Source organism: Squalius cephalus (genome assembly GCF_949319135.1).
Source record: "Squalius cephalus genome assembly, chromosome: 3".
Taxonomy (NCBI): Eukaryota; Metazoa; Chordata; class Actinopteri; order Cypriniformes; family Leuciscidae; genus Squalius; species Squalius cephalus.
The window spans coordinates 38,534,971-38,559,911 of record NC_137124.1 but is presented as its reverse complement, the minus strand read 5'-3'; the positions used below and the strand labels follow the sequence as shown (position 1 = coordinate 38,559,911).

General features: G+C 41.8%; 1 protein-coding gene across 1 annotated transcript in view; it reads right to left on the bottom strand.

Moving 5' to 3' along the window:
• Nucleotides 1-24,941, bottom strand: part of pcxb (pyruvate carboxylase b) — a 227,539-nt gene that overhangs the window by 4,431 nt on the left and 198,167 nt on the right. Inside the window, exons 19-20 of the mRNA XM_079866756.1 lie at nucleotides 5,497-5,745; nucleotides 4,070-4,210 (exon numbers count right to left, since the gene is read on the bottom strand). Coding sequence (XP_079722882.1) covers nucleotides 4,070-4,210; nucleotides 5,497-5,745 — 390 coding nt within the window. The remainder of the gene's footprint in view (nucleotides 1-4,069; nucleotides 4,211-5,496; nucleotides 5,746-24,941) is intronic.

Sequence of the window (24,941 nt, the reverse complement as noted above, 5' to 3'; positions counted from 1 at the left end):
TAAGATTTCAGTTCTGAAATAACATTAATTGAATCAACAGAAACAACACAATGTGAGTCATAACAAAAACAGACAGGTCCAAAAATTTGGCCACCCCAATGGAATTACCACATCAATATTTAGCCTCCTTTTGCTGAAATAACAGCCCGTAGTCGCTTCTTATAGCCACTGATAAGTCCCTGAATTCTGGCTGCAGGAATTTTGGACCATTCTTCATTGCAAAATGTCTCCAGTTCAGTCGGGTTTGATGGTTTCCGAGTGTGGACAGTCCGCTTCAAATCATTCCATAGATTTTTGATGATGTTCAAGTCTGGGGACTATGATGGCCATTCTAGAACATTGTATCTGGGTCTGTGCATGAATTCCTTGGTAGATTTGGAACAATGCTTTGGATCATTGTCCTGCTGAAACAACCAACCCCTGCTGATATCTGCTGATACTGGGTGGAATCCATGTGACCCTCAACTTTGACAAGGTTTCCAGTACCTGTGCTTGCCACAGAGCCCCATAGCATGATGGACCCTCCACCAAAGTTTACAGTAGGGAGCAGGTTCTTCTCCTGGAACGTTGTGTTCTTTTTCCGCCAAACAAAGCGCTTCTGATTGTGACCAAATAACTAGTTTCTTAGTTTCATCTGTCCACAGCACATTATTCCAAAATATTTCTGGCTTGTCCAGATTAGCCTTTGCATAACTCAAACGACTCTGCTTGTTGGCAGTACGCAGAAAAGGCTTTTTCCGCATCACCCTTCCATTGAGCTGTTCCTTGTGCAAAGTGTGCTGGACAGTGGAACGACGTACAATGACACCATCAGCAGCAAGATGTTCTTGGAGCTCCTTGGAGGTGGTCTGTGGTTTGTCTGTGACCATTCTAACCATTCTTCACCTTTGCCTTTCAGATATTTTTCTTGGCCAACCATATCTTTCCTTCACAAGGACTGTTCCTGTGGCCCTCCATTTACTAACTATATTTCTGACTGTGGAGACAGAGACCTTAAACCTTTGTGATAACTTTTTGTACCCTTCTCCTAATTCATATTGATGAATTATCCTAGTTTTTAAGTCAATAGAGAGTTCTTTTGAGGTTCCCATGTAGCTACTTTCCAGTAGAGAATCAAAGAGAATCACAACTAGCAATTAGCAACCTTGAATGTCCTTTTTCAGGATTGGTTGCACCTGTATTTTCAGTCTACTGTTCATTGACCAATTAAATTAATTATGTGTTGCAATCAATCAGCATTTAGTGACTACAGGTATTCAAATCAACACAATTAAAAGGGTGGCCAAACTTTTGCACAGCCTATTTTTCACATTTGATTTTATTTCATACAACTCAATACTGCAACACTAAGAAGTTTTGTCTGAAAAACATCACATTATCCAGCTTTCTCTAGAAACTGAATGGCATATCACTACGATATTTAAAAAAAAGACAGAGCAAATTATCATGCAACCTCAGAGGGGTGCCCAAACTTGTGCATAAAACTGTATATACCATTTCTAATGTTATTTAATTTATATATATATATATATAAGGGGCTTTCGCACAGTGTAGTTCTAGGAACTTAGCCACCAGGGTGGTTCCCCGAGAACTAATGGTTCGCCTAGGAACATTTTCCTGGTTTCATTCGCACCGCCAGTAGGAACTCTGAAGTGACGAAAGCCGCGCTTGTTGTTGTGGCTTTTATTTTGATGCCGTGGCGGACCTTTATTTCGACAGCGCTAAGAACACCAGCCAGAACCTGAGCTCACAGTGCTCGCATTCTCCGTGTTCATTAGTTTACGATCTGTCTAACAGTCCTGATAATAATAATAGTCCAATAATACGTTATTAGATAGAACTGTGACACATTGAAAGGAGACAGTATATGAAAAGGTATTAGCGTATGCCATGTGGTTGATGTCCAGTGTTGCTAGCTGAGCAGAAATACATAGGCCTAATCATGTTTCTCTTGGTCCCCTCAAAATTGTTCTCCTTAGCGCAAAGGTTAAGAGGCTAATCAATCACTGAGGCCCATCTATCACTGTTTTCCATGTTCGTAGAGTTAGTCTGTGGAGTAAATATATATACGCTATAATCTCTGTGTGTTTACACAGCTTTTTAAAAAAATGGTGGGTGCTGGTGTTTCGCATGCGTTCGGCCAATCGGTGTACACTAACGTCACAGGTAGTTCCTATAGTGCTGATTTAGACCCTACTCTGAAATAGGAGCTAAATTAGTTCCTCCAAAACGAGTTCATAGAACTAAAATCGTTCCTAGTTCCTGCAGTGCGAACACACCAAAAAACTATTGTTCCCCTAACTTCACAGCTATGATGAATAAGGCAGAAACCAGCGACAGTGTTAGTATCTGTCATTCATGTTAAACGTTTAACAAATAGCCTAGAGATAAATCAGATTTAATTTTCATTTCAAAGACATACACAATTCAGACAGCAGAAGAAAAATGGTGGACCTGCAAAAATGAACTTCATGTGACATGAGGAGAAATGCTCTTGCTAATTGTGTTGAGGCAGAAGGCGAGCTCTATTGAGCATATGTTGAGCAAGTGTCATCACTCTGACTTATCTGTGACTGAAGACACTACATGTGTTTGGACCATCTTCTGTCTGCCAAACAAGACTAAGAATAATAAACCAAAAGAGTATTTACAGAGGGTAGAAACCATCTTTCAGAGTAGGACAGACTATATGAATGTTTTTTTGTTTACCACAAAGAATATCTTGTAATGAATCATCTTAAAAATTATGTGTTTTATGTGTGGGCAATGAAAGTGAGAACTTCAGTTTAGTCAAATCATGCTATAATCCGCCAAATAATATTTTTACAAGCAGTGTGGTGCAGTTGCATTGCTGTGTCCACGGCTGACATAAAGTTTCCACACAGCACTATTGACTTGTAATGAAAACATAAGGTGCGTTCCATTCGACCGTAAGTGGACTGCGAAGTGGACTTCACAGGGTATTTCACCATCTTAAGTGAGATTCCAATCCGAAGGGAGCAAACATGTTCAGTTCGAAGGGAACTGCGAACGGCACAGGGCATAGGGAATAAGGGAAAATCGATACATCACTTCACAGGAATTGGAGAGCGAAAATCACCCAACCAGTCAGAACTAAGGATGGAGCAGAGCCGTTGAAAGAGTTTTTAAACGGCTCTGCGATGGAGGAATTTACGCATGTGTTTTAAGTAGCCCATTTATAATTTTTTTTTTTATTATTATACAAACTAGAGTATTTAAGAATGGTTATGGCGATGGATGTTACATTTGCTTATTCTATTGTATGAATAGGCATGACAAAGTAAAAGTGTTGAGAAGAGGATGAGGCTCGGTCATTTTTTATTTTAGGCTACTTCATTTAAGTCAGGAGTGTTTTCTATGCGGCTGAGCGTGGAAAAGAAAGCGGTCAAAGCGCACAAGATAAGATAAGCGCACATTTACACAGTTAATCAAATCATCATTTATTTTCCTATAGCATTACAGTTAGAACTGCTTCAAATCTGTTAATAGTCTATTAATTGCCGCAAGTCATTCAAGAAGGCTATATAAACATATAGCCTAAGTTTTGATTATATTACATAAAATACATAATGTGTGTTTTGTATGTTTTTGTATATGTATTTTATATATTTTAAATTCGAAAGTAATTTATAATATCTATTTATGTTTTATCATAATCTGCGCGACCCCGTCATTAACTTTCTTTGATGACGTTTGCATGAGTGATTATTGTCAGCGAAGTCCACTTCAACTGATACACCATGTTCAGGGAGTAGGAAGCAGTGGACACTGTGTAGGGACCCTGTCGAATGGAACGCAGCTATACATTGTACGCCCTAATAATTTAAAAGATGTTTTTAACACCTTTGCCTCTAAGTGATAAACGCCTATGACAGCAAGAGCAAGATCATTTTTAGCTTACGACAGAAATTATTCACACCTCGAGAGAGAAAATGGAACATTGGCAAAACATGTCTGAATGATTGAGTGTACTGTTTGCGTCAGGATAATTGCTTTTCAGTGATGAAACAAACCAATCTAGGGAATAAAATAAACAGCAAACAGTTACCTTCATTGCTGCCGTATCCTTGACCAAGACTGAACGCAGCTGGCCGTTGAGTTCAAAAAACACTTCTCTCTGACCAGACTTGTTCAAGTCACCCAAGGCCAAGGCTTTGATGTGCAGCGTTTTCCCTCTCTCTAACTCAACCTGTGAGAGGAAAGAGACAGAAACATATAAAGACACATTGAAGAGCTAGGTATGAGAAATGAAAAGCTGCGATTGAGCTAAAAAAAACTAAACAAAAACAAACATACAACAAAACCAGATTGGGGCACAACAGGTGAAAAAAAAAACAAAACAAAAAACAAACTTTGGTAGAATTAAGGCAGATTAAGGGATGAATGATTTGCTCAGGCCTCTGGGAGGCATTAGGTCTGTACCATGTGCTGTTTGGCTGTGGAGGGGATGCTATTTTGGGGTGTGCTTGCATTTGCCTCAGTGACAGCTTAATATAGCTCATGCTAATCTACGCTAATCAGCCACGACTAACATCCCATTTGGACAGCTCGACTGGGTGGAGAAACACGCCGCCAAATAACTTCAGTCCCTGAGAAATTTACGATTACGCATAACAACCGAGGAAAATCTGGTTAGTTTTGAAAGAGTAGAGACCTGGTTTGAAGAATAAGGCCAGCAGATGATTAAGAGATGCAAGCAATCGAACAGATTTGGTGCTTTTTTCAAAGTAAAACGACTTTGAAGGTGAGTTTGATTCCTGGCTGGCTCTCGCTCTGTCTCAGAGCGTGATCAACTATGCAAGTCCTGCATCTGGTGCTCTCAGTTCTCGTGGTGCCTGCAGTAGGACTCCGAGACACATTTATGGCTGCCAGGTAACACCCACTTAACTCATAATGGGGTTTTAGAAGCCAAACACACGGCTAAGCTCCAATCAACACATTTAGAAACACCTCAGGGCTCATCTAGATAGAGATACAGCTGTACCAGTTTGAGATTATTCAGGAGCTAGCATGGATTAAGCTGAAAAACTTGAACTCATTGAACTTTACAAAGTCAAACTCTCAGTTAAATTAGAGGTGTAAAATATAATTTATTGTTTATCTGACTTCACAGCACCTTCAGAAAGAGAGTCTAGATGTTTAAAGCAACATATTTTGAACACAAAAGCACAATTCAATCTTATTATGCTAATAAATTTTACAACCACTGTTGCAATAAAGTGTGCTAATAAACTTGGAGGCTAGTTGAGGACACAAGGAAATCTAATTTTGCAAATCTCTCAGTGAGAGAGCAGTCAGGGTAAAGTTTAGAAGGTCACACTTACATCCCGTGGTGTTATAAATTTAACAGAGTAAAATATAGTTGAAAAATTAGTAAGAAGGAATGAGGCACAGTGATAAGGAAATTAAGTCAATCGATGTAATTGCTGTGAGTCGCAGCAGGTCCTCACGTATCACAATGTAATAGAAACGTACCTGAAACTCTTCTGCGATTTTGGGGCCGTCCAGAAACAGGCGAGTGTTAAGGCAGTCCACTGGGCCGAAGTTTGATGTGAACTCTTTAAACTCCTGGAAGACTTTGGGGTACATGGCTGCTGACATCACATCTTCAGGGGTGATTTCATCACCATATGCCGCTCGTAGACCAGACTCAAGAGCCTCAAAGTCCATCGGTGGAAGTGAAGCCCCGGGACGACCTTCGATTCTAGGCAACGACTTGAGCACCTTTGAGAAACATCAAACGTTTAACTTGTTATGGGCATAAACTATGGTGCAACAATCAGAGTACCAGCTGAGTATAACTGAACTAAAAACCAAAAAAGTATGTTCTGTCATTCTGAAGCTCTGTCATTAAGTCAAGTCAAGCAGCACGTTTTACAATACAGATTGTTTCAAAGCAGCTTTACAGTGATAACAGGAAAATTAGTCAGTGATGCAAACAGTTCATTTCGGCTGCACAGCAGCTGTAAAAGAAAAATGTGTCATTGTTCAGCTGAAGTCAGTTCAGTTTTGATTCAGTTTCATTGTAAAGATAATAAATTATTAGTTCATTTCATCTATAAAGCAGTTCTGCAGAAAACAGTGATGTCATCATCCAGCTCAGTTCAGTTCTCATCCAATAGTGTCAGTGCAGTCAAGTCAATTTTATGGTTGAATATTAAGTTTGTCATTATAGAAACTTTCCCTTGATTTCCTTGACATGTTCATAAGAGTTTCTTAAAGAAGAAGCGATGTCTGATTTGTGGACCAATCATTCTTTTCAATCAAATCTTTTCAATGAATCTGCTGGTACAATTCACAAAAATGACTTGAATGACTTTGTCACGAATCGGACTGATTCAGTTCTCAAGTTCAACTCAATGATCCAGTTGCAGTGGTTATCAGCCCACTGGAGCAGAAGGTCATCAGTGAATAATGGCTTATATTCCGGTCTTTCTCACAAGAAAGATGACTTGTGGAAATTTTGAATATAACAGGTGAGTCATTTGAACCACTTATATGATTCTGTGGTGTTTTTTAAAAAAATGTAGAGGTCGACAGTCACTGTCCTGATTCACTTTCATTATATGGAAAAAAAGTAGTCAGAACATTCTGCACAAATGAATCTTCATGAAGTAAAAAATGACAATTTTATTTTTTAAGAGAATTATTTCTTTAAAGCTGCAGTCCGTAGTTTTTCCTCGGCACAGCGCGGATGAATCCAATGTTTTGAGGAGAATGTGCGGCTGTCAGTCACCGCGCCGGTGTGGATACTGTCATTCGGAATCACAGATTCTACTTTTTGGAAGTATGACCAACATAAGAATTTTCACTAGGGAAAAAAAAGCATTGCAGTAAATCGCGCTGATTAAATCTAATGATCGCTTATCATATCATGTCAAACCGTGCAAATTATACTTTATTCTCAAATTGTTAATGTTAACAACATCAGCATTGCGTGACTACATTTAATGCCCTTCCAATATTTATCCTTGTTTTCGCATGGGCCCAGTTGCAGTCTCTTTTTTTTCTGTAGCCACTTCGAAGTCCAAAGTCACTGGCGATTGTTGTTTGAACCTTTCTGGATCTGGATCAAATTGATAAGTTTAATTATATCAAGTGCTGTGAGAAAAGGCTATAAATCTCCACCTCCAACATCCTCACACGCAATATAGCCTACTAGCAGCTCAAAAACCAGACAGCTAAAGAGTGATGTGAGTCAGTCTTCAGGTCACTGAAAAGCATAAATATTTAACAAATGAATAAACAGTACTACCATTCACTATCTTACAATGTCTTTGTCCTCTGGCAAGTGACTGACTTTGCAAGTTCAAACATACTAAATACATCATTAGTGCTGTCAGAGTGGGCGTTAATGAACAAAAGCACAAACACTTTGACAAATAGGTCAATTGCAAAGGAGAAGCTACACCACCAATATGCCATTAAAATGACTCAATTCATAATGTACAAAAAATTGCTGATTTCTTGGTGTTGGCATGGCAACCAACCAGCCAAGTGACACTATTTTCTCCTTTTTTGTTTCGCAGCAGTGAGAATGAATTGAAAAATGGTCCTTGGACTTGCACTGAGAAGAAGCCTGGTTTCTAACGGGGGCAAAGTGAATAGACTACACAAAAGGGCTTGTGGAGGAAAGAGAGGGAAAACAAAACAGATCAGCTCATAAAACGCTCAGCAGCCCATTTTGTTATTCAGATAAAATAGCAGAAAAGGCTGCCTGCAGTCCCAGCCCACCTAACTTTTGAATAAATTGCCACTTAATAGCAGTTGAGTCATAATTTCAGGCCATATGGGCTCGCTTTTGTTTGATATGTCCTATAGGTTTATTTTAGTAGTTTTGTGACTCAGTTATGCCATCTGAATATTTGTATGCAGGTTTATTTGCCTAGGCTAGCTGTGGGGTACGGAAGCTCACATGTTCTAATCTTTTTTTTTTCTCTCATCACTCCAACACTTGAGATTCCATAGGGACATTAGTCCTGTGAAGTTGATGATTCATATATAACAATCTCAATACCTCAGAACTGAGATGCTGTTTGTTTTTAGCAATAGAGTAACATGTCTCAAGATTCCTCTCTGAATGTGTCAGTTGCAGGCATCGCAAATTCATTCTTAAAGGTAGGGTAGGTAATTGCCATAGTGGCTAGCAATAGTAAGCTATCTTTAGATCCTGTTCTCCAAAGCCACGGCTCCTTTAAAACACATACCCGCACACAGCAGAGTTTGCACATTAAATTACCTCATGTCTCAAAGCACATAGCCTAACATTTCAATAATAATAAACGTAAACAACTTACAGAGCTCTTACTTGTGACTGACTTGTGTACACCTGACTTCTGGAGATTAATTTCGGTATTGATTGTAAATGCATAAAACTTGATTGTCGCGTGATCATAGGTAGCTAAGCAACAGTGGAGAACTCGACAATCGACTACTATGGACTTCGACCGAAAACAGGAAATAAATACAGGTATGTGCGCTGGCCGAATTAACTTCATTTTTATTAATATCTTTCACATCTACTGCAGTCAGATTCACCCGTGTTCACTCTAAATAAACTCACTCACATGGCTGTGCACTTGTAATGACACATCAAGGATGTTAAGAGGCTAAAAGCACGTTTAAAACTTGCCCCATTTAAGTCAACAGGGTGCAAATTTTAAAAAGAGGATAACACTGTGTAGGCAACACCGATTTTTGTCGTTGTTCTCTGTACTGACAGCACTCCAAATTTACAAAAAAATGAGCTCAATGTTAAAATTGACCGGAGTTCTCCTTTAACGCACCATGAGCTCTTTGTTTTGGTTCAGGAGGAACTGTAAGAGAAGACTGCTCTTTGTTTAAAGGGCCCAGTGACTGTCTACAACGCGCTGATGACGTGTGATGGGAGCACGGAGGTATGGAAATACATATGTTGACAGGCAGGTAGGACATCCTGTCATTGCATTTGGACCGAAACATTCTTATATTGTAAAGGTTTTATTCATTACACATACGATGTGCAAGTAAAGCCTTTTTCAAACAAACTCTTCCACAGTTAATCCTAAAAGGATTAGTTCAACCAAAAAATGATAATTGTCATAATTTACTCACTCTCATGTTACTGCAAACTTGGATGACTTTCTTTCTTTCTAACGCGAACACAAAAGAAGATATTCTGAAGAAGATTTATTTGTCCATACAATGAAAGTCAATGGGATTCAGAAATAAAGCTGGACAACACTGATTTTTATTGTATGGACAGCAGAAAAAAAGTCATTCATGTTTGGAGCGACATGAGGGTGAGTAAATTATGACAGAACTTTCATTTTTAGGCGATTTCATTTATTATCCCTTTAAGTATTATGAAAGGTCTCTATCTCTTCTCCACATTTAGCATCTTGTTCGAGGAAATGTACATATAGTCCCTATGTGGAAACATGAAGCACAAAACCTAGAAAAAAGAAGAAGGTAAAGCTGTGCAAAGGCAGTGAGAAAACTACAAAGCTAGTTTTCCAAGCCTGAGGTAAGGTAAGGAGCTTAAGGAGAAAACTTGAACTGCATTTATTTCATAGTAAGTTAAAGCATAGCATTATGTATTCCTTATCAGCCCTGTCATTACCATAAACTACTGCAAGAGCAATTGTGCTACAACACATACAGTACTGTGGAGAAAGACGCTTTCTAAGACTGCTGGCATCTGCACTCAGACTCTCTGCTATAAGGTTTCGAAAACTATGCTATATGGATTACCAGGCAGTTTGCAAAGAAACTGTTTATAGACTCTTGTCAGAGGTTATATAATTTCATAACTCAGAAAACAGCAGTTACTATATCAGACGTCTAAGGCAGGAGAAGTTGCTTAGGAGAGCTTCTGTTTTCCTCACATTGCTTTCTGTGCTGGGTGAAAGGGGATATTTGACATTGTTGACAGAGATTGAAAGGAGATAAGATTTGCTCTTTTTTCCCCTGAATCATCTGTCCCCATCCCAGTGTGTGCATTTCGGCTGTTTGTCATTCTGTACTGTCACATACGGGCTGGAAATATTGCTGGGGTGATGTCATGTGCTAAACAATCCTCTTGGAAAGATCAATAAGCCTGGATAAAAAAAAGGTGCCACCAAAATATTACCGGTCTCTATGACCATTAATCATCAGACATCTGTGTGTCAGTACAAAGAGAAGAAGTCAAGAGATGTTTAATTCAATTTTAAAAGACATTAAGTGCTTATTAAGAGCTAAAGTGATTAAGTTCTTCTTGGTGCTTTACTGAATACATAAATTAACAAGCAAACTACATTTATATGCCACTGATTTCTTGATTTCTACTTTTAAGGAATATTCTCAAAAAAAAAAAAGAAAGAGAAAAAGAAAAAATCCTCCTAAATTTCCATTGAAACGGGCATAAAGGGATCGCATTTAATTATATGTATGAAAATCCACTAGGAATTTTTCTGCTCTCCATCTGTCTGCGAATACTCTCATGCACTTTAGCTAACAAAGAGACTCATTTCACTGGCCCAAATCAAATTCGTCAGGCGTGATGGTCCATTGCTTTCCTCAAGGGATTCACAGGAGAGAAGACTACAAAGCGGTGGGCTGTAATGGGAACTCATGTAGCCATAAAACAGTGTGAAGCTTCTCGCTCTCTGACCTGAACGCTTCTTCCTGTGGTCGAGCCTCTGAGGGAGCTGTGTAATTGTCCCAACTGTAAGTATGTTTACACAGTTAACTGCCAGATCATATATAGAAACATGAAGGAAAATCACAGCCGAGGCAGGTGTATGTCTGTGTATGTGTGTTACTGTGTTAGCATTAATGCGCATGCATGCATGTGTTTGACTACACTGCCTTTCTATCCTCTCTGACCCAGAGTGAATACCGTTTAATATCTTGTAGAACAGTGAACTGGGAAGACACTTGAATGTTACTTGAAAAACTGGACTTGGTCAGAGATTGAGATTCTGCACTCTAAAAAAAGATGGTTCTTTAAAGGTTCTTTACATGTAGTAACAGTTCAATTTAGAACCGTATCGTCCTGAAAAATCCTTTATATGCTGAAATGGTTCTTTGTGTTGGAGTTCTTTATTCCCGCCTTTTTGTTTTTCAAATCTATAACTGTCAAAGCCACCTCATTACTGAATTTCTGGAGCTCAGCTATACAAATAAACAGACTGTCAACACACTCTCAACAGGTAAATGATTTCTTTAAAAAAAAAAAAAAAAATGTATACAAATTATATCTTTATTAATTGTAATAATCATTCCTGACAATGTCTTTTTCTGTTTTTAGTTTAACAGAACATGTAAGTGTGAGCAGCTCTGTTCAGTTAAGGATAATCATCTTCTCTTCTCCAAAAAGTAACAGAGATATAGAATTTATGATATTTTTAAATTATGACTTTATGCCTAAAGGGCTAATACTGTCCATTTATGCTAATTGTGGCCTTCATGAACATAATTGTTTTTACATAATCAACTGGAAGAGACGCGATGTAACTCTAAACTCAATTGTTTATTTCAGATGCTGTCCTGTATCATAACCTCATCATCTGCAGAGAGAAACTGCCACTCAGAATACACACATAATGAAGGAGGATTGTGAAGATATTTCACTGGAACTTGGTCTTCATTACATCTATAGAGCTGGTAAGTCCCGCCCCTTCCGCTAACCCCACTGGACCTCTAGGTTGAAAAATCGTCAATGCAAGTGAATGGGAGAAAATAATTATTTTCTGGTCCCGTTTGAATTGTGCCATGAATGTGAACATATGTTGTCTTGCTTTATAGAGCATGAGAGAGGAAATGTTAGTCAAAACACTGATGTAGCATTTTCATCTGTTGGTAAAATAAACTCATTACTTCAAAAATATTCAGTTTTAAAAACAGCTGAGCAACTGTGATGCTAATGAAAAATGTAGTTAAAGTTCCTATAGTTGCTACTTTTACCTATAGTTGCTACTTTTAGTTTGATATTTCCCAACATTGCAGTAGAGGTGAAATCCTGACAGGTTCCTATAGGGAAGTGAACATGCATGACACTAGGACTGAGCCTATAGGCTTTGACAGTAATGATCTGGCAGACTCAGCGAGTTGAAAGGGATGTAAAGGAGTGTGCTGTCATTCACACACATCTTCTGAAACCCTGTCTCAGTCAGTCAATTAATCAGTCAATCATCTGAAGTGTGCAGATTATTATGATCAGTCTAGACTGATAAAGAACCCTGATAGTAGAGAGTCCATGTGGTTGTTTATCCTTAAAGTCTGACAGATATTTCATTTGTGACACCTACTAGTCTTGATCTAAAGGTGAGAAACAGGAACTGAAAGCTTTTGGACCATGTTTTAAAAAAAAATTCTTACAAGCTCTTTATCTTATGACCTACTAAATTGCCGCAGCATTTAACTGATGCAGTCAGTCAGCATTTTAAGTGCATGCATGCAACTCAGGGGGATTTTTGATGATACAATGTCAAAATTTAACTTTTTGGTTAACTTATCACTTAATAATAAAAAATGTTATACAAAAATATCTGAGTGAACATAAAATTGAATCTTAAATATCAAAATGTCAAATCCACAATAAATGCCTACAAGCCCATGCAAGCATATTGGCACAGGTCATCAATTCATAAAAAGTACCACGGCAAAGGTTTGGTAACATGACTAGAAATTATTGAGCAACTATGCAACTTATTAATATTAGGCAATATAATATTTAGATGCTATTTACACTAAGTGCAAAAAGCAATATATATTATTTACACTAGGTGAAAATAGCAGTATTTACTTAGTGATATGCTATTTAGACTAAGTGAAAATAGTGATAGATTCTATTTACACTATGTAAAAATAGCAGTATTTTCTTTGCAACAAGTGTAAATAGTAGTTAGATACTATTTGCCCCTCAGTATTTTAGTACATTATAAAACAGTATGCAATAATAACATATTGAGCGTAAATTATAAAATGTATTAAATAAATGCCGCCTTATTAGGACAATGAAGCACTCCCTACACCTACCCCTAACCCTACCTGATAAACACTTTAATATTAAATAACCGTTAGGCACTTTAATTCCACTTTTCACATATTTTCTTCATATTTATTGAAAATAAATGCTTTTCCAATCTGATATGCGATGGGAAAAGGGAGCAGAACGAGCTTGGCAAAAGGCGGATTCAAACTAGGGATCGACCGATATGGATTTTTTTAGTGCCGATGCCGATACCGATTTTTAGCGCAATTTTCCTACGGACAAAATTGCGATTGTTAACTCATGATTTCTGTTCTGTCTGTGCGCACCAATCTTGCACTTCTATCTCCTCCTCAATCAGACCACCTAGAGACTTCGGGTTTTCGGCATTATGTTAAGGAAGGTCTAATCTCGGGAACGCACACAAAAAAAAAAAAAAAAAAAAAACATAAAAAGATTTACTATCTCTTAGTGTTGTGATCCCATGACGTCAGAAAATTGCGCTAAAACACTCACTGAGTTTTTATTACTTGTTTTTCATAAGCCTTAGCCGATGACCGATACGGGCTGCCGATTTTCTTGGGCCGATATTTGGAGCCGATACTGCTTTTGCTCACTCAATTTAAATCATAAAAATGACACAATGATGATAACAAATGTCACAAGTCTCAATTTAAAAAAGGAACATTTATTGAACTTAAAAAAGCAATATTTGACAAATATTAAAAACATGTGAGGTAGAACAAGTAAAAAAAAAAAAGTTCAGTACTGAAAATAAATATTTAAGCATAATTCAAATTCTGAAAATAAATTCTGAAAATAAATATTTAAGCATAAATAAAATAATTACACTATTGCACACATTAGCAACAAGCAAGCAGCATAATAAACGTCTGTCGTTGCTATGCAACCATGAACTGCGCTCTCCATGATGACGAGGAAGTAAGGATTAATTTATTTCTAGCCCTTTACGACTACATATATTTATGGAGATGAGAAATAAAAAGCCGCCCTGTCCAGCTATGATCAGCTGTGCGGCCGAGCTTTCGATGTTGTCATGGAAAGGGCAGTTGTTTTTTGTCACATGACCTGCGTGCGCTTGCGGCATTCTGAAAAGTTTAGATGTTTTCATCTCACGACGGCACAGGAGCGCCTGGACATACCGTTTATATACTGTCTATGGGACAAACGAGCGCGCTGCATCGCATGCGTGCCACAACCGCGTCGCTTCTTTTATGAGCACACGTCCAAACCTCAGCCAGGTGGTCGCTGAATAAAACTCCCACAAATATCACGGAATCACAGAACAACGTCGGTATTATTTAATCCTATGACCAGTGTTCGTAACAGCTGCCGTATAACGCTACATATGGATAGCCTCAAACTTAACTATTTGCAGCTCCCAAAATACAATGACAAGCAGTTTTATAGATGAGGCATTCAGCATTCGCGTTTTCCATTTGGACCCACAAACTTGCTTAGTTGCACGCACATATAGAGCAACGTGTTTCCACTTTCAAAGTGTATGGCAATATTTCAGCTAAGTCAAACAGTTAAAAGATGCTTTGAAAGTTTAAAACGAACCGTTGTCTTGAAGAGGCTTCCAGCACTCTGCTAGTGTGGGAGGGGCAGTGCATGGGCTGCACGTGAACTGCAGCGTCTCCAGCAACACAAAGCTGCCTGTGGACGCCTGTCTGTAAATAATGCCAGGAAAAAACTATCGGCGAACGCAGCAGCCGCGTATCGGCATCGGCAAACCCGCAAATATCGGCCGACCGATATATCGGTCGATCACTAATTCAAACTCTGGTTCGAACTAGCGTCAAAAGAATCTGCTACCCGCCTTACTCCATACGCCACTGTGGCTGACAAATTTCAGCCGTTTTTTGTAGTTTTGTCTGGCCCAACCAGACATTGGTGGGCGGAGTTAGTGTAAATAGCTTCAACCAACAAGGCGGGCTATTTGCACTTGTTGCACTTAATATTTAATGAGCTCAGTCGTTTTATATAGTGACATCATAAACCACCCACTCTAAAGCTCTTTACGGCATCACTGTCTACATCATATAAAGTACAATCATGTCTTATGAGCGTCTCATGCCATCAGCATGTCGTGCCAGTGCTCTTCAGATCTTTCTGCGCACCTTAAACTTGCGCATCTTAAATGTGACATACCCTCCCATGGTCGCCCTGCTCCTTCTATTAAGTGCTGAAGTGTCTCTGCTCTAGATGAGCCAGTTATTAGCACATTCAGCCAAGCTAATGCATTTTAAATAATACATAAAACATGCTGATTAGTGTATGAAGGAGCTCCCTGAGGATTGCCGGGAAAGGGTTTAGAGGCTTTTCCCTTGGCGGAGGCATGAGACACAAAAGAGGGCTCACCAATTCTATTAGTCACAGTGGCTGCAGTTCAAAGATGCTCCACGCTTCATTCAGTCACTCTTCATTAATTTGACAGCTTTTCAGGCCATTTATAAGCCTGGGATATGTGTGTGAGTGTGTGGTAGGAAGGGTTTCTAAAGATAGAATGGTTAATTGCCCTTAGGATTGAGACTGGAGCGATGTTTAATTGAAGTGTCTGCTAACGTCACTAAAACCGAATGCGTATAGGGAAAGAGTTTTATCCCCTCAAGCTGCTTCTTACTGACTATATAGACATAAATACACACTTCAAATATTTAGAAAGATATGATGGATGTTTGCGTTGTGCCTGTGTTGTGTTTTTCCATCTAAAACGATTGCAAAAGCACAGACTGCTCAACATGACGGCGCATGACATGTTTTGATCATATCATTAAGACTGTGGTTGTATTTCTTCCATTTCAACCTGTTTGTGCGTGTAAAGATGTGTGTTTCGTGTGTACGACTGTGGGAGAAGATTGCTCATTCTTATCAGTGTTTGTCCAGTGGTGTGTACCTGAGTTTATCTATGAGCTGATTGGCAGAGATAGAGCCACTGATGTGTGTGAGAGTCACCACAGGCCCTGCAGCACAAACCTTTCCAACCAATTATGATGAATGTATCTCAAAACACACCCACAGACACATATGTTGACCATGCCTGGGGCTGTGGTGGTGTATGTATACCCAGGTCAGAGGACATAGTTATCTTATCGTTAGCTATCTTAAAGTGCATTATGGGTAACGCCCCAAGTTAGTGTTAGGAAGCTATTTGTATCTTCTTGTATTTAGTATCTGGAGGTGACAGAACAACAATGGCACCCTGAGGATATTTTTTTAGCGTAATGTTTAGAGATTAAGTATCAATACAGAATAAAACTATATAACATTGTCGTCGATTCTAATTAAGTAATAAAACATGAGAAAGTGTTGTAACCATGTGCAATAGACCTTAGTCACAAATTTAATATGGATGAACACAAGGCTGTAGGGATAGACTTTCAGTCTTTACAATGACACGCACAGTATAAAGGTCCCAGATCATGTTTCAATCTCACAATTTTCAAAATTCACAACTTTTCAAAACTATTTCAAGTTTTTGTCTACTGAATGACTTTTTCGGAAAGACGTTTGTCAGCTGAACAATCCTTTGAATGCAATGAAAAATTAAATATGGTGTCACGCTTACACTCACACTTCGTTTGATAAATGTCTGATGTGTATGGCACACTAAACTGGAAACACTTTTGTAAAGTAGAAAGTCTAAATCTGATGGGCTGATATTTACTGGATTTCCAGAAGGGCACTTTGCTTGTTGCTTGTAGGAAACTAAAAATTGAAGAAACATGCTTCAACATGTGTGCCGGAAGCACCTGATTGGAATGGCCATTAATGAAGTGCACATTCAAGTAATCGGTGCTTATTTATTTTAGATGGATTCATTTCAGAGAACAAACTTGACATACATCACCAACTAATTTCTTATGTTTCTAATGCAGATTGTTTTGCCATTTTTTCAAGATCATGGCGATCTTGAATGAATAACTTGTGGATTCCTTTCAAGGGAACTCGAGCAGCGTCGAAATGCTGTGGGAACGCCTCTGCGTCATGAAGCACGTATGAAACCAGTCCAATGGGGTGACGGAACATCATGTGACATCATCGACCAGGAAACTATCAAGCACACCTGAACCAAACAGCATTGGCTTCTGTGTCTTCTGCAAGCGCTTTATGTGAATCTCTGTCCCTGGTGTTTTTTGTCAATCTCAGAATTTGCTAGGCAGGAGTTTTCACCCATATATATACATATATATATTTCTAACACATTATTCTCTATGAGTGTACACACACACCGGCGGTGCCATTCGGCGTCTGTCCGCGGCACCCAGCAACGGCTCAGGACCTTGTTCAAAATCCTGCCGCGACACAGAGTGCCATTTACATAATTTTATATTAAATTTACATTATATTTGTCTCAAATCATCGTAAATGACTTCACCATGTGCTGCAATATACATTTAATTTTACATTCATTTACAGAAATCAGCTGCTTAAATGAAAATTGCTGATGTTATCGGATTTTCAGTTAACGGATTTTCAGTTAACAGATTTTCAGTTAATCTTCATTCAGTTAACGGATGCTCTGAGGTAAAGTGTTCATATCACAGACTCAGCAACTATTGTATTTAATTGTACAGTACAATCACAACATAGTACAGACATTATCTTAATTTCATAATGTCCTTAAACATAAGAATATTGCTGGCCATAAACTGAGAAAGTGCGCGTCCAGTGTGCGATACCTCGAGTTGTCCTACACGTGACGCAGTGCTGCAGAATGTGTAGCCATCAACCTTTTTTTACCCATCTCCGTGTCCATCACCCTGAGGATTATGCCATTTTACAAATTGCTATTATTTTACTATTCATGGAATGGGAAACGTGACATTAACCTGTTAACAGGGGGTTTCTGTGTTCTATATTTAATATAGGGTGATTATTATGAACCCCGTTTTCTTTACTCATCTTATTTTTGAATTCGTATTTGCACTTGATTTTTTTGTTCAAATCTGCTATCTGCATGACTTTATTGGCGCCGGCGCAACAAAAGGTTTTATAGGAATTTAGCTTTTCAGTTCTTCAGGAAACCTTCAGACAGTGTTTCGCTTCAGTGTGAAACCAGATAAACTTCACATGCTTGTCTTCCCTCACAAGAATTTGCCATAGGTTGAGTATGCAACAAGTAAAAATGCATGTGCCTTGTGTTTATCAGTATCCTTATGTTCGTTGGGTAAAAAAGAAATACTATATAAACAAAGTAAAAATGAATTTGACTGATAACTACACCAACCCCCCCCCCCCCCCCCCCCCCAGATTCTATAGATATCGATGTATAGATGATATATCGATGAATATATATGCGTTATATCGTGAATTCTTTTGGCCACAATAACCGTGGTGTGAAAAATCTAACATCGTGATAGCCCTAATTCAGACTATGAAATACTTTGTTATTGGCTGCATTTAAATTTGAGAAATTAAAATAGCTGCATAAAATACTATGCACTTTATAAAACCCATGTTTATGGTAAGGGCACGCGCTGAATGCTTTGTGCCCTTTCTAAAATCCATACTTATGGTAAGGGCACGCGCCGAGTGCTTCGTGCCCTTTCTAATATCTGTACTTGTGGTAAAACGGATTTGAGGATCGTTATTATCTCTAAGTAGGCCAAGAAGCCCTGACGCCAGTGTTGTCGGGCTTCTGAGGGTACACCCTTCCGTGGGGAAGACGGTTTCCACCTCATTATATGGTGCCCGTCTCCCCTCGGTGCCCTCAGGGGGCTGGTCTGCCAACCCCACCTTAATGCCGGGCGCAGAGGGTCCCAGTGAGTTTTGTGAGTTTTGTCACGCTAATGATGGATGCTTCCCTCACGGTTTGGGGGGCAATCATGAGTGGTCGCCCAGCCCAAGGTCTGTGGCAGGACCATCATCTCTTGTGGTATATCAACTGTCTAGAAATGTTGGCGGTGTTCCAGGCTCTGAAACACTTCCTCCCAGACATGAGGAGCCACATCGGTGGTCTCATATATAAACCATCAGGGGGGACTGCGATCACATCCCTTATACAAGCTGGCTCACCAGATCCTCCTGTGGGCCCAGGGGAAGCTACTTTCGTTGAGAGCGATATATCCCAGGGTACTTAAATGAGAGGGCAGACATCCTGTCGAGGCAGGGGCCGAGGCCCGGGGAGTGGAGACTCCACCCCAAGGTGGTGGAACTCCTTTGGGAGAACTTCAGTCGAGCTATGGCCGATCTGATCGCATCCCAAGAGACCACACATTGTCCACTGTGGTTCTCACTCAGCCATCCAGTCCCTCTAGGGTTGGACGCCATGGTGCACACGTGGCCGAGGTCATGTCTGTATGCATTTCCCTCGATTGTTCTGCTCCCAGGAGTTCTGGGAAGAGTTCGCCAGGATGGGGTCAGTGTACTGCTAGTAGCCCCGTTCTGGGCGGCCCGAATATGTTTGTGGACCTAGTGTCTCTCCTCGACGGCTCTCCTCTGGAGATTCCGATCAGGAGGGACCTACTCTGTCAGGCGAGTGGGTCGATGCCTCACCCCCGTCCAGAACTGTGGAAACTGTGGGCTTGGCCTCTGAGGGGGCCCAGCTCATAAGTTCTGGTCTCTCAACTAGGGTTGTTGAGACCATTCTCCACTCCAGAGCTCCATCCACAAGGAAACTTTATGCCTTGAAGTGGAGACTTTTCGCTTCCTGGTGTGGAGAGCACCAGCTGGACCCAGATAACTGCCCAGTGGGTGCAGTGCTGGAGATCCTGCAGGAGCGCCTCTCCGCAGGGTTATCCCCCTTCACACTGAAGGTGTACGTGGCGGCACTAGCTGCTTACCACGTACCTTTGAGTGGAGCGCCCAGTAATAACTTATTTCCTTTGTGGCACTTTGAGGCTGAGGCCAGCAGTCCGCACGAGGGTGCCGACATGGGACTTGGCTGTTGTACTAGAAGGCCTCTCCCTAGCTCCATTCAAGCCCATTGAGGTAGTAAAATGTCTTTCTCTTCGCTATTTCATCTCTCAAGAGAATTGGAGACATTCAAACACTTTCGGTACCTCCCTCGTGCATGGAATTTGCTCCTGGTATGGTAAGGGGTGTTCTTCACCTGAAGACCAGGTTACGTTCCTAAGGTTCCTACTAATACTGTAAGACCTTGAGTACTGCACTGCCTTTTAAAGGCAAAAGACCGTAACTTTGTTTTTGGTCGAAAATGAGTTATTTATATTTTTGGCACATTCAAGACCTTCTTTATCATGTGGATAAGTATCTTGAATCAATTCCGGTTTTTTTTCGAGAAAATAATGATTTGTCTTAACAGTAACTTCCAAAAGCCCATGAGAAACCAAGGCAGAACACCGTAACATCAGTTACCGCTCTTTGGCTTTGTTTTGGAACGCTCAAATTGAGTTACGGTGCTCTGCCTTTGTTTAGCCGCGCGTCAATATGAAGTTACTGTGCCGGTGTTCAATCAAATAATTGTCACAGTGTTGGGTTTGTGTTCCCCGGGTGTCCAGTAGATGTCCTCCTTCCACGGTGTCATCCCATCATCCTGTCTGGCTATCACGATCATTGCACTCAGGTGTTCCCCGTCATCATTGCACTCAGCTGTTTCCCCTCACCTTGTTAGTGTCTGTGTATATATATCCTGTTTGTGTCAGTGTTTGTCACTGAGTCCTTGTATGTATCACACCATTTCCTTAGTCGGTTCTTGTCTGTGGCTTGTTTTGTTCTTTTGGATTGCTTCTTTGGATTTTGACCTCTGCATGGACTGGATATTGATGTAACGGTTTTCCCTTAATAAACACATATTGCATTTGGATCTAAATTACCTCTGTTCTTGTGTGGATCGTGACAGAAGGACTCAGTCACCAAAAGATCCAGCGGTATGTTTTCCGGTGTTTCTTCCCCAGCCACCGAGCGGGAGAGAAGGATTTGTTTTGAGGGAACCCGCCTTGTCATTTTTCGCGGGACCCGTGGAGGCCGCAGTAGAGGAGGTGGGCAAGAGGAGTCCCGACACCACTCTCCACTCTGGCCCCTCTTCGACCCTGGGTTGGTGATGTCCAGCCCAGGGCCCCATTCGCCATGGGTTCCGTCCAGCACAGAGCCTGTTCCGGTGGTCTCGAGTCCGGTGGTCCCAGTTCCAGTGGTCCCAGTGGCGGTGCCCCCAAAACGGAGGAGGAGAAGGAAGACTTCCTCCATGCCTGTTCCGGTGGTCCCAGTTCCGGTGGCCCCGAAATGGAGGAGGAGAAGGAAGACTTCCTTCATGCCTGTTCCGGTGGTCCCTGTTCCGGTGGTCCCTGTTCCGGTGATCCCGAGTCCGGTGGCTCCTAACACGGAGACCATCCCGGAGGTGACTGCCGTCCCTGATGCACCGCCCAGGCGTCTTGCTCTGCCCGCACCGCCCAGGCGTCTTGCTCTGCCCGCGCCACCCAGGCGTCATGCTCTACAGTCCCCGCCCGAGCTGCTCGCACTGCCTGCACCACCCCAGCGATCCGTCACGTCTGCCCAGCCAGAGACTGTTCACGTCACGTCTGCCGGGCCAGTGTCTTCGGACAAGATGGCCACCGCCGAGCCAGTGTCTCAGGACAAGATGGCCGCTGCCGAGCCTGTGTCCCAGGACAAGATGGCCGCCGCCAAGCCTGTGTCCCTGGACGAGATGGCCGCCGCCGAGCCTGTGTCTCCGGACAAGATGGCCGCCGCCGAGCCTGTGTCTCCGGACAAGATGGCCGCCGCCGAGCCGGTGTCTGTTCCTGAGCCAGTGGTGTCTGTTCCTGAGCCTGAGCTGGTGGTGTCTGTTCCTGAGCCTGAGCCGGTGCCTGTGTCTGTTCCAGTTCCTGAGCCGGTGTCGTCTGTTCCAGTTCCTGAGCCGGTGTCGTCTGTTCCAGTTCCTGTGCCGGTGTCGTCTGTTCCAGTTCCTGAGTCGTTGGTGTCTGTTCCAGTTCCTGAGCCGGTGGTGTCTGTTCCTGAGCCGGTGGTGTCTGTTCCAGTTCCTGAGCCGGTGGTGTCTGTTCCAGTTCCTGAGCCGGTGGTGTCTGTTCCAGTTCCTGAGCCGGTGTCGTCTGTTCCAGTTCCTGAGCCGGTGTCGTCTGTTCCAGTTCCTGAGTCGTTGGTGTCTGTTCCAGCTCCTGAGCCGGTGGTGTCTGTTCCTGAGCCGGTGGTGTCTGTTCCAGTTCCTGAGCCGGTGGTGTCTGTTCCAGTTCCTGAGCCGGTGGTGTCTGTTCCAGTTCCTGTGTCGTTGGTGTCTGTTCCAGTTCCTGAGCCGGTGTCTGTTCCGGTGCCATGGCCGCCTGAAGGGTCGTCTCCTCCCTGGCCGCCCGAGGGGTCGTCTCCGCCGTGGCCGCCCGAGGGAAAGTCTCCGCCCTGGCCGCCCGATGAACTGGCCGCTTCGCCCTGGCCGCCCGATGAACTGGCCGCTCCGCCCTGGCCGCCCGAGGGAGAGTCTCCGCCCTGGCCGCCCGAGGGAGAGTCTCCGCCCTGGCTGCCCGAGGGAAGGTCTCCGCCCTGGCCGCCCGAGAGAAGGTCTCCGCCCTGGCCGCCCGAGGGAAAGTCTCCGCCCTGGCCGCCCGATGGACTGTCTTCTGCTTCGCCCTGGCCGCCCGATGGTCTGTCTTCTGCTTCGCCCTGGCCGCCCGATGGACTGTCTTCTGCTTCGCCCTGGCCGCCCGATGGACTGTCTTCTGCTTCGCCCTGGCCGCCCGATGGACCGTCACCCCCTGTTCCGGTTTCCCTTCATGGACCTGGTCCCCCATCCCTCCCCCTGATTCTCCACCGTTCTACCTCCCGCCTGGACTCTTGTTTTGTTGTATTTGTCGTCTTGGAGCGTCTGGTAGCCGCTCCGTAGAGGGGGGGTTATGTCACAGTGTTGGGTTTGTGTTCCCCGGGTGTCCAGTAGATGTCCTCCTTCCCCGGTGTCACTTACATCATGAACTACGTTTCCCATCATCCTGTCTGGCTATCACGATCATTGCACTCAGGTGTTCCCCGTCATCATTGCACTCAGCTGTTTCCCCTCACCTTGTTAGTGTCTGTGTATATATATCCTGTTTGTGTCAGTGTTTGTCACTGAGTCCTTGTATGTATCACACCATTTCCTTAGTCGGTTCTTGTCTGTGGCTTGTTTTGTTCTTTTGGATTGCTTCTTTGGATTTTGACCTCTGCATGGACTGGATATTGATGTAACGGTTTTCCCTTAATAAACGCATTTGGATCTAAATTACCTCTGTTCTTGTGTGGATCGTGACAATAATGCTACCTACCAGATTGTACGGTTATCTGCCTTTGTTTTAATGTCCATTAAAATTAAAATTACGGTGTAGCCTGTGTACTTTGTACAGCTGCCATCAGTCGCTCTAACTTCTGATGTCCTCAGAGCGGTCAGAACATTTAGTATGGTCTGAATCCGCTCCATCGACAAACGTGCGATATCGATCGCGAAGGATTATGCAGAGTTGACAGAAAAACGTTACACATTGCCGTATCAGATGAATACAACCAAGAATTAAAGCTCGGCAAACTAGCTGGCAGAGTGCCAAAACTTCGCCTTCAGCCCCGCCCTAAACGCGGTCGAGTCAACGCTGGACTAATAGGAGGTATTTTGTCATGTCAAATGTATTAATAATGCCATCAGAATGCAACCAAAGCACAGGATAGCAATAAGTAGATGGCTATAAATAATTGTAAATCATACAAAATAAATGCCATGATCACTAGATTTTATACAGGTGTGTACTATAATGATTTTGTTAATGGTGATCAGCAACAAAATATTGATAATGTGGAAGTTACTGCCTTTTGCCTTGGCATGACTTCTCACTTTTTGCTGACAATACAAAGGCAGAGTAAAGTAACTTTAAAATAGTGGTCAAAAGTCAAGTTTGAGCTCAAGATTTTTTTATGTATATAATTTCCATTACTAAAACATCTATTTGACAGATTTCCAGTGTCCTACCTATAATTAATTTGGCGGGACAACTAAAAATCTTTAAAGTCATTTTTCTCAGTTCCACACTCTAGCGACTTAAGGTCTTTTGCCTTTGTAGGGCAGTGCAGGCCTTCTGTCCTCCTCTGGACGTCAGACCTAGAGAAACTTTAACTGCTGTGCTGGTTAGGGCCTTAGATGCTTACGTCCACAGAACTGTGCAGAAAGTCTGAACACTGTTCGTTTGCTTTGGGGTAACCACAAAGGAGTGCCTGGCATCTAAGCAGAGGATGAGAAAGTGGGTGGTCACGGCCATCTCACTTACGAGTCGGCCAGTCAGCCTTCAGCCAGGAGTATGGCTGCACCAATCCAGGGGCGCAAATGCTTTCGCCTAGATACTAATACTAATTACTTAGCAACTTGAGCTAGGCACAAAGTATATGCGTTGGATTTTTTTGTAATTGCTGGAACATGTATGCCAATGATCACACTTTTAGACAGGAATATCAGAAATATCCTTGTTGCCTGGTGGAGAAGTAAGTCATGTTTTTGTCTACTCAAAAATATCAGCTAAAGTAAGTGACCTCATGGTTCTGTGTGAGAAAAGGTTAATTAAAGCAGTCTGCAAATGTCAGTCACACTTACAAAGTTTAATTGACTTCATTCAGACTTTATTATATTTTTATCTGTCCTACTAAGACACAGAATTAAAGTCGCTATATGAAATGGTAAAATCTGTCTCTGTCTTTTTCTGTCTATTTTTCTCTGTTACAGTGAGGCCACACGTTGAGCTCTATTACAGGGAAATGCTGCCAGTGCTGATAAACAGCTTTTGATCTTTCATTTTTGGACTTCAGAGTGCTTCAAAAGGGTTTGTCTGTCTGTCTCTGTGTGTGCCAGAGAAATAGGAAATCAAAGTTAATTTGCCCTCAACTGCAAAAGCTGCAAAATGTCTGTCCTCACTCCTCAGTAACAACTCCATTTAAAAAAATAAAGCAAAAGTCTCTCCTGTGACAATACTGTAGATGTGTTTGTGCAATATAGAGGATCAATCTGGTTTCTTTTCTCAGCAAG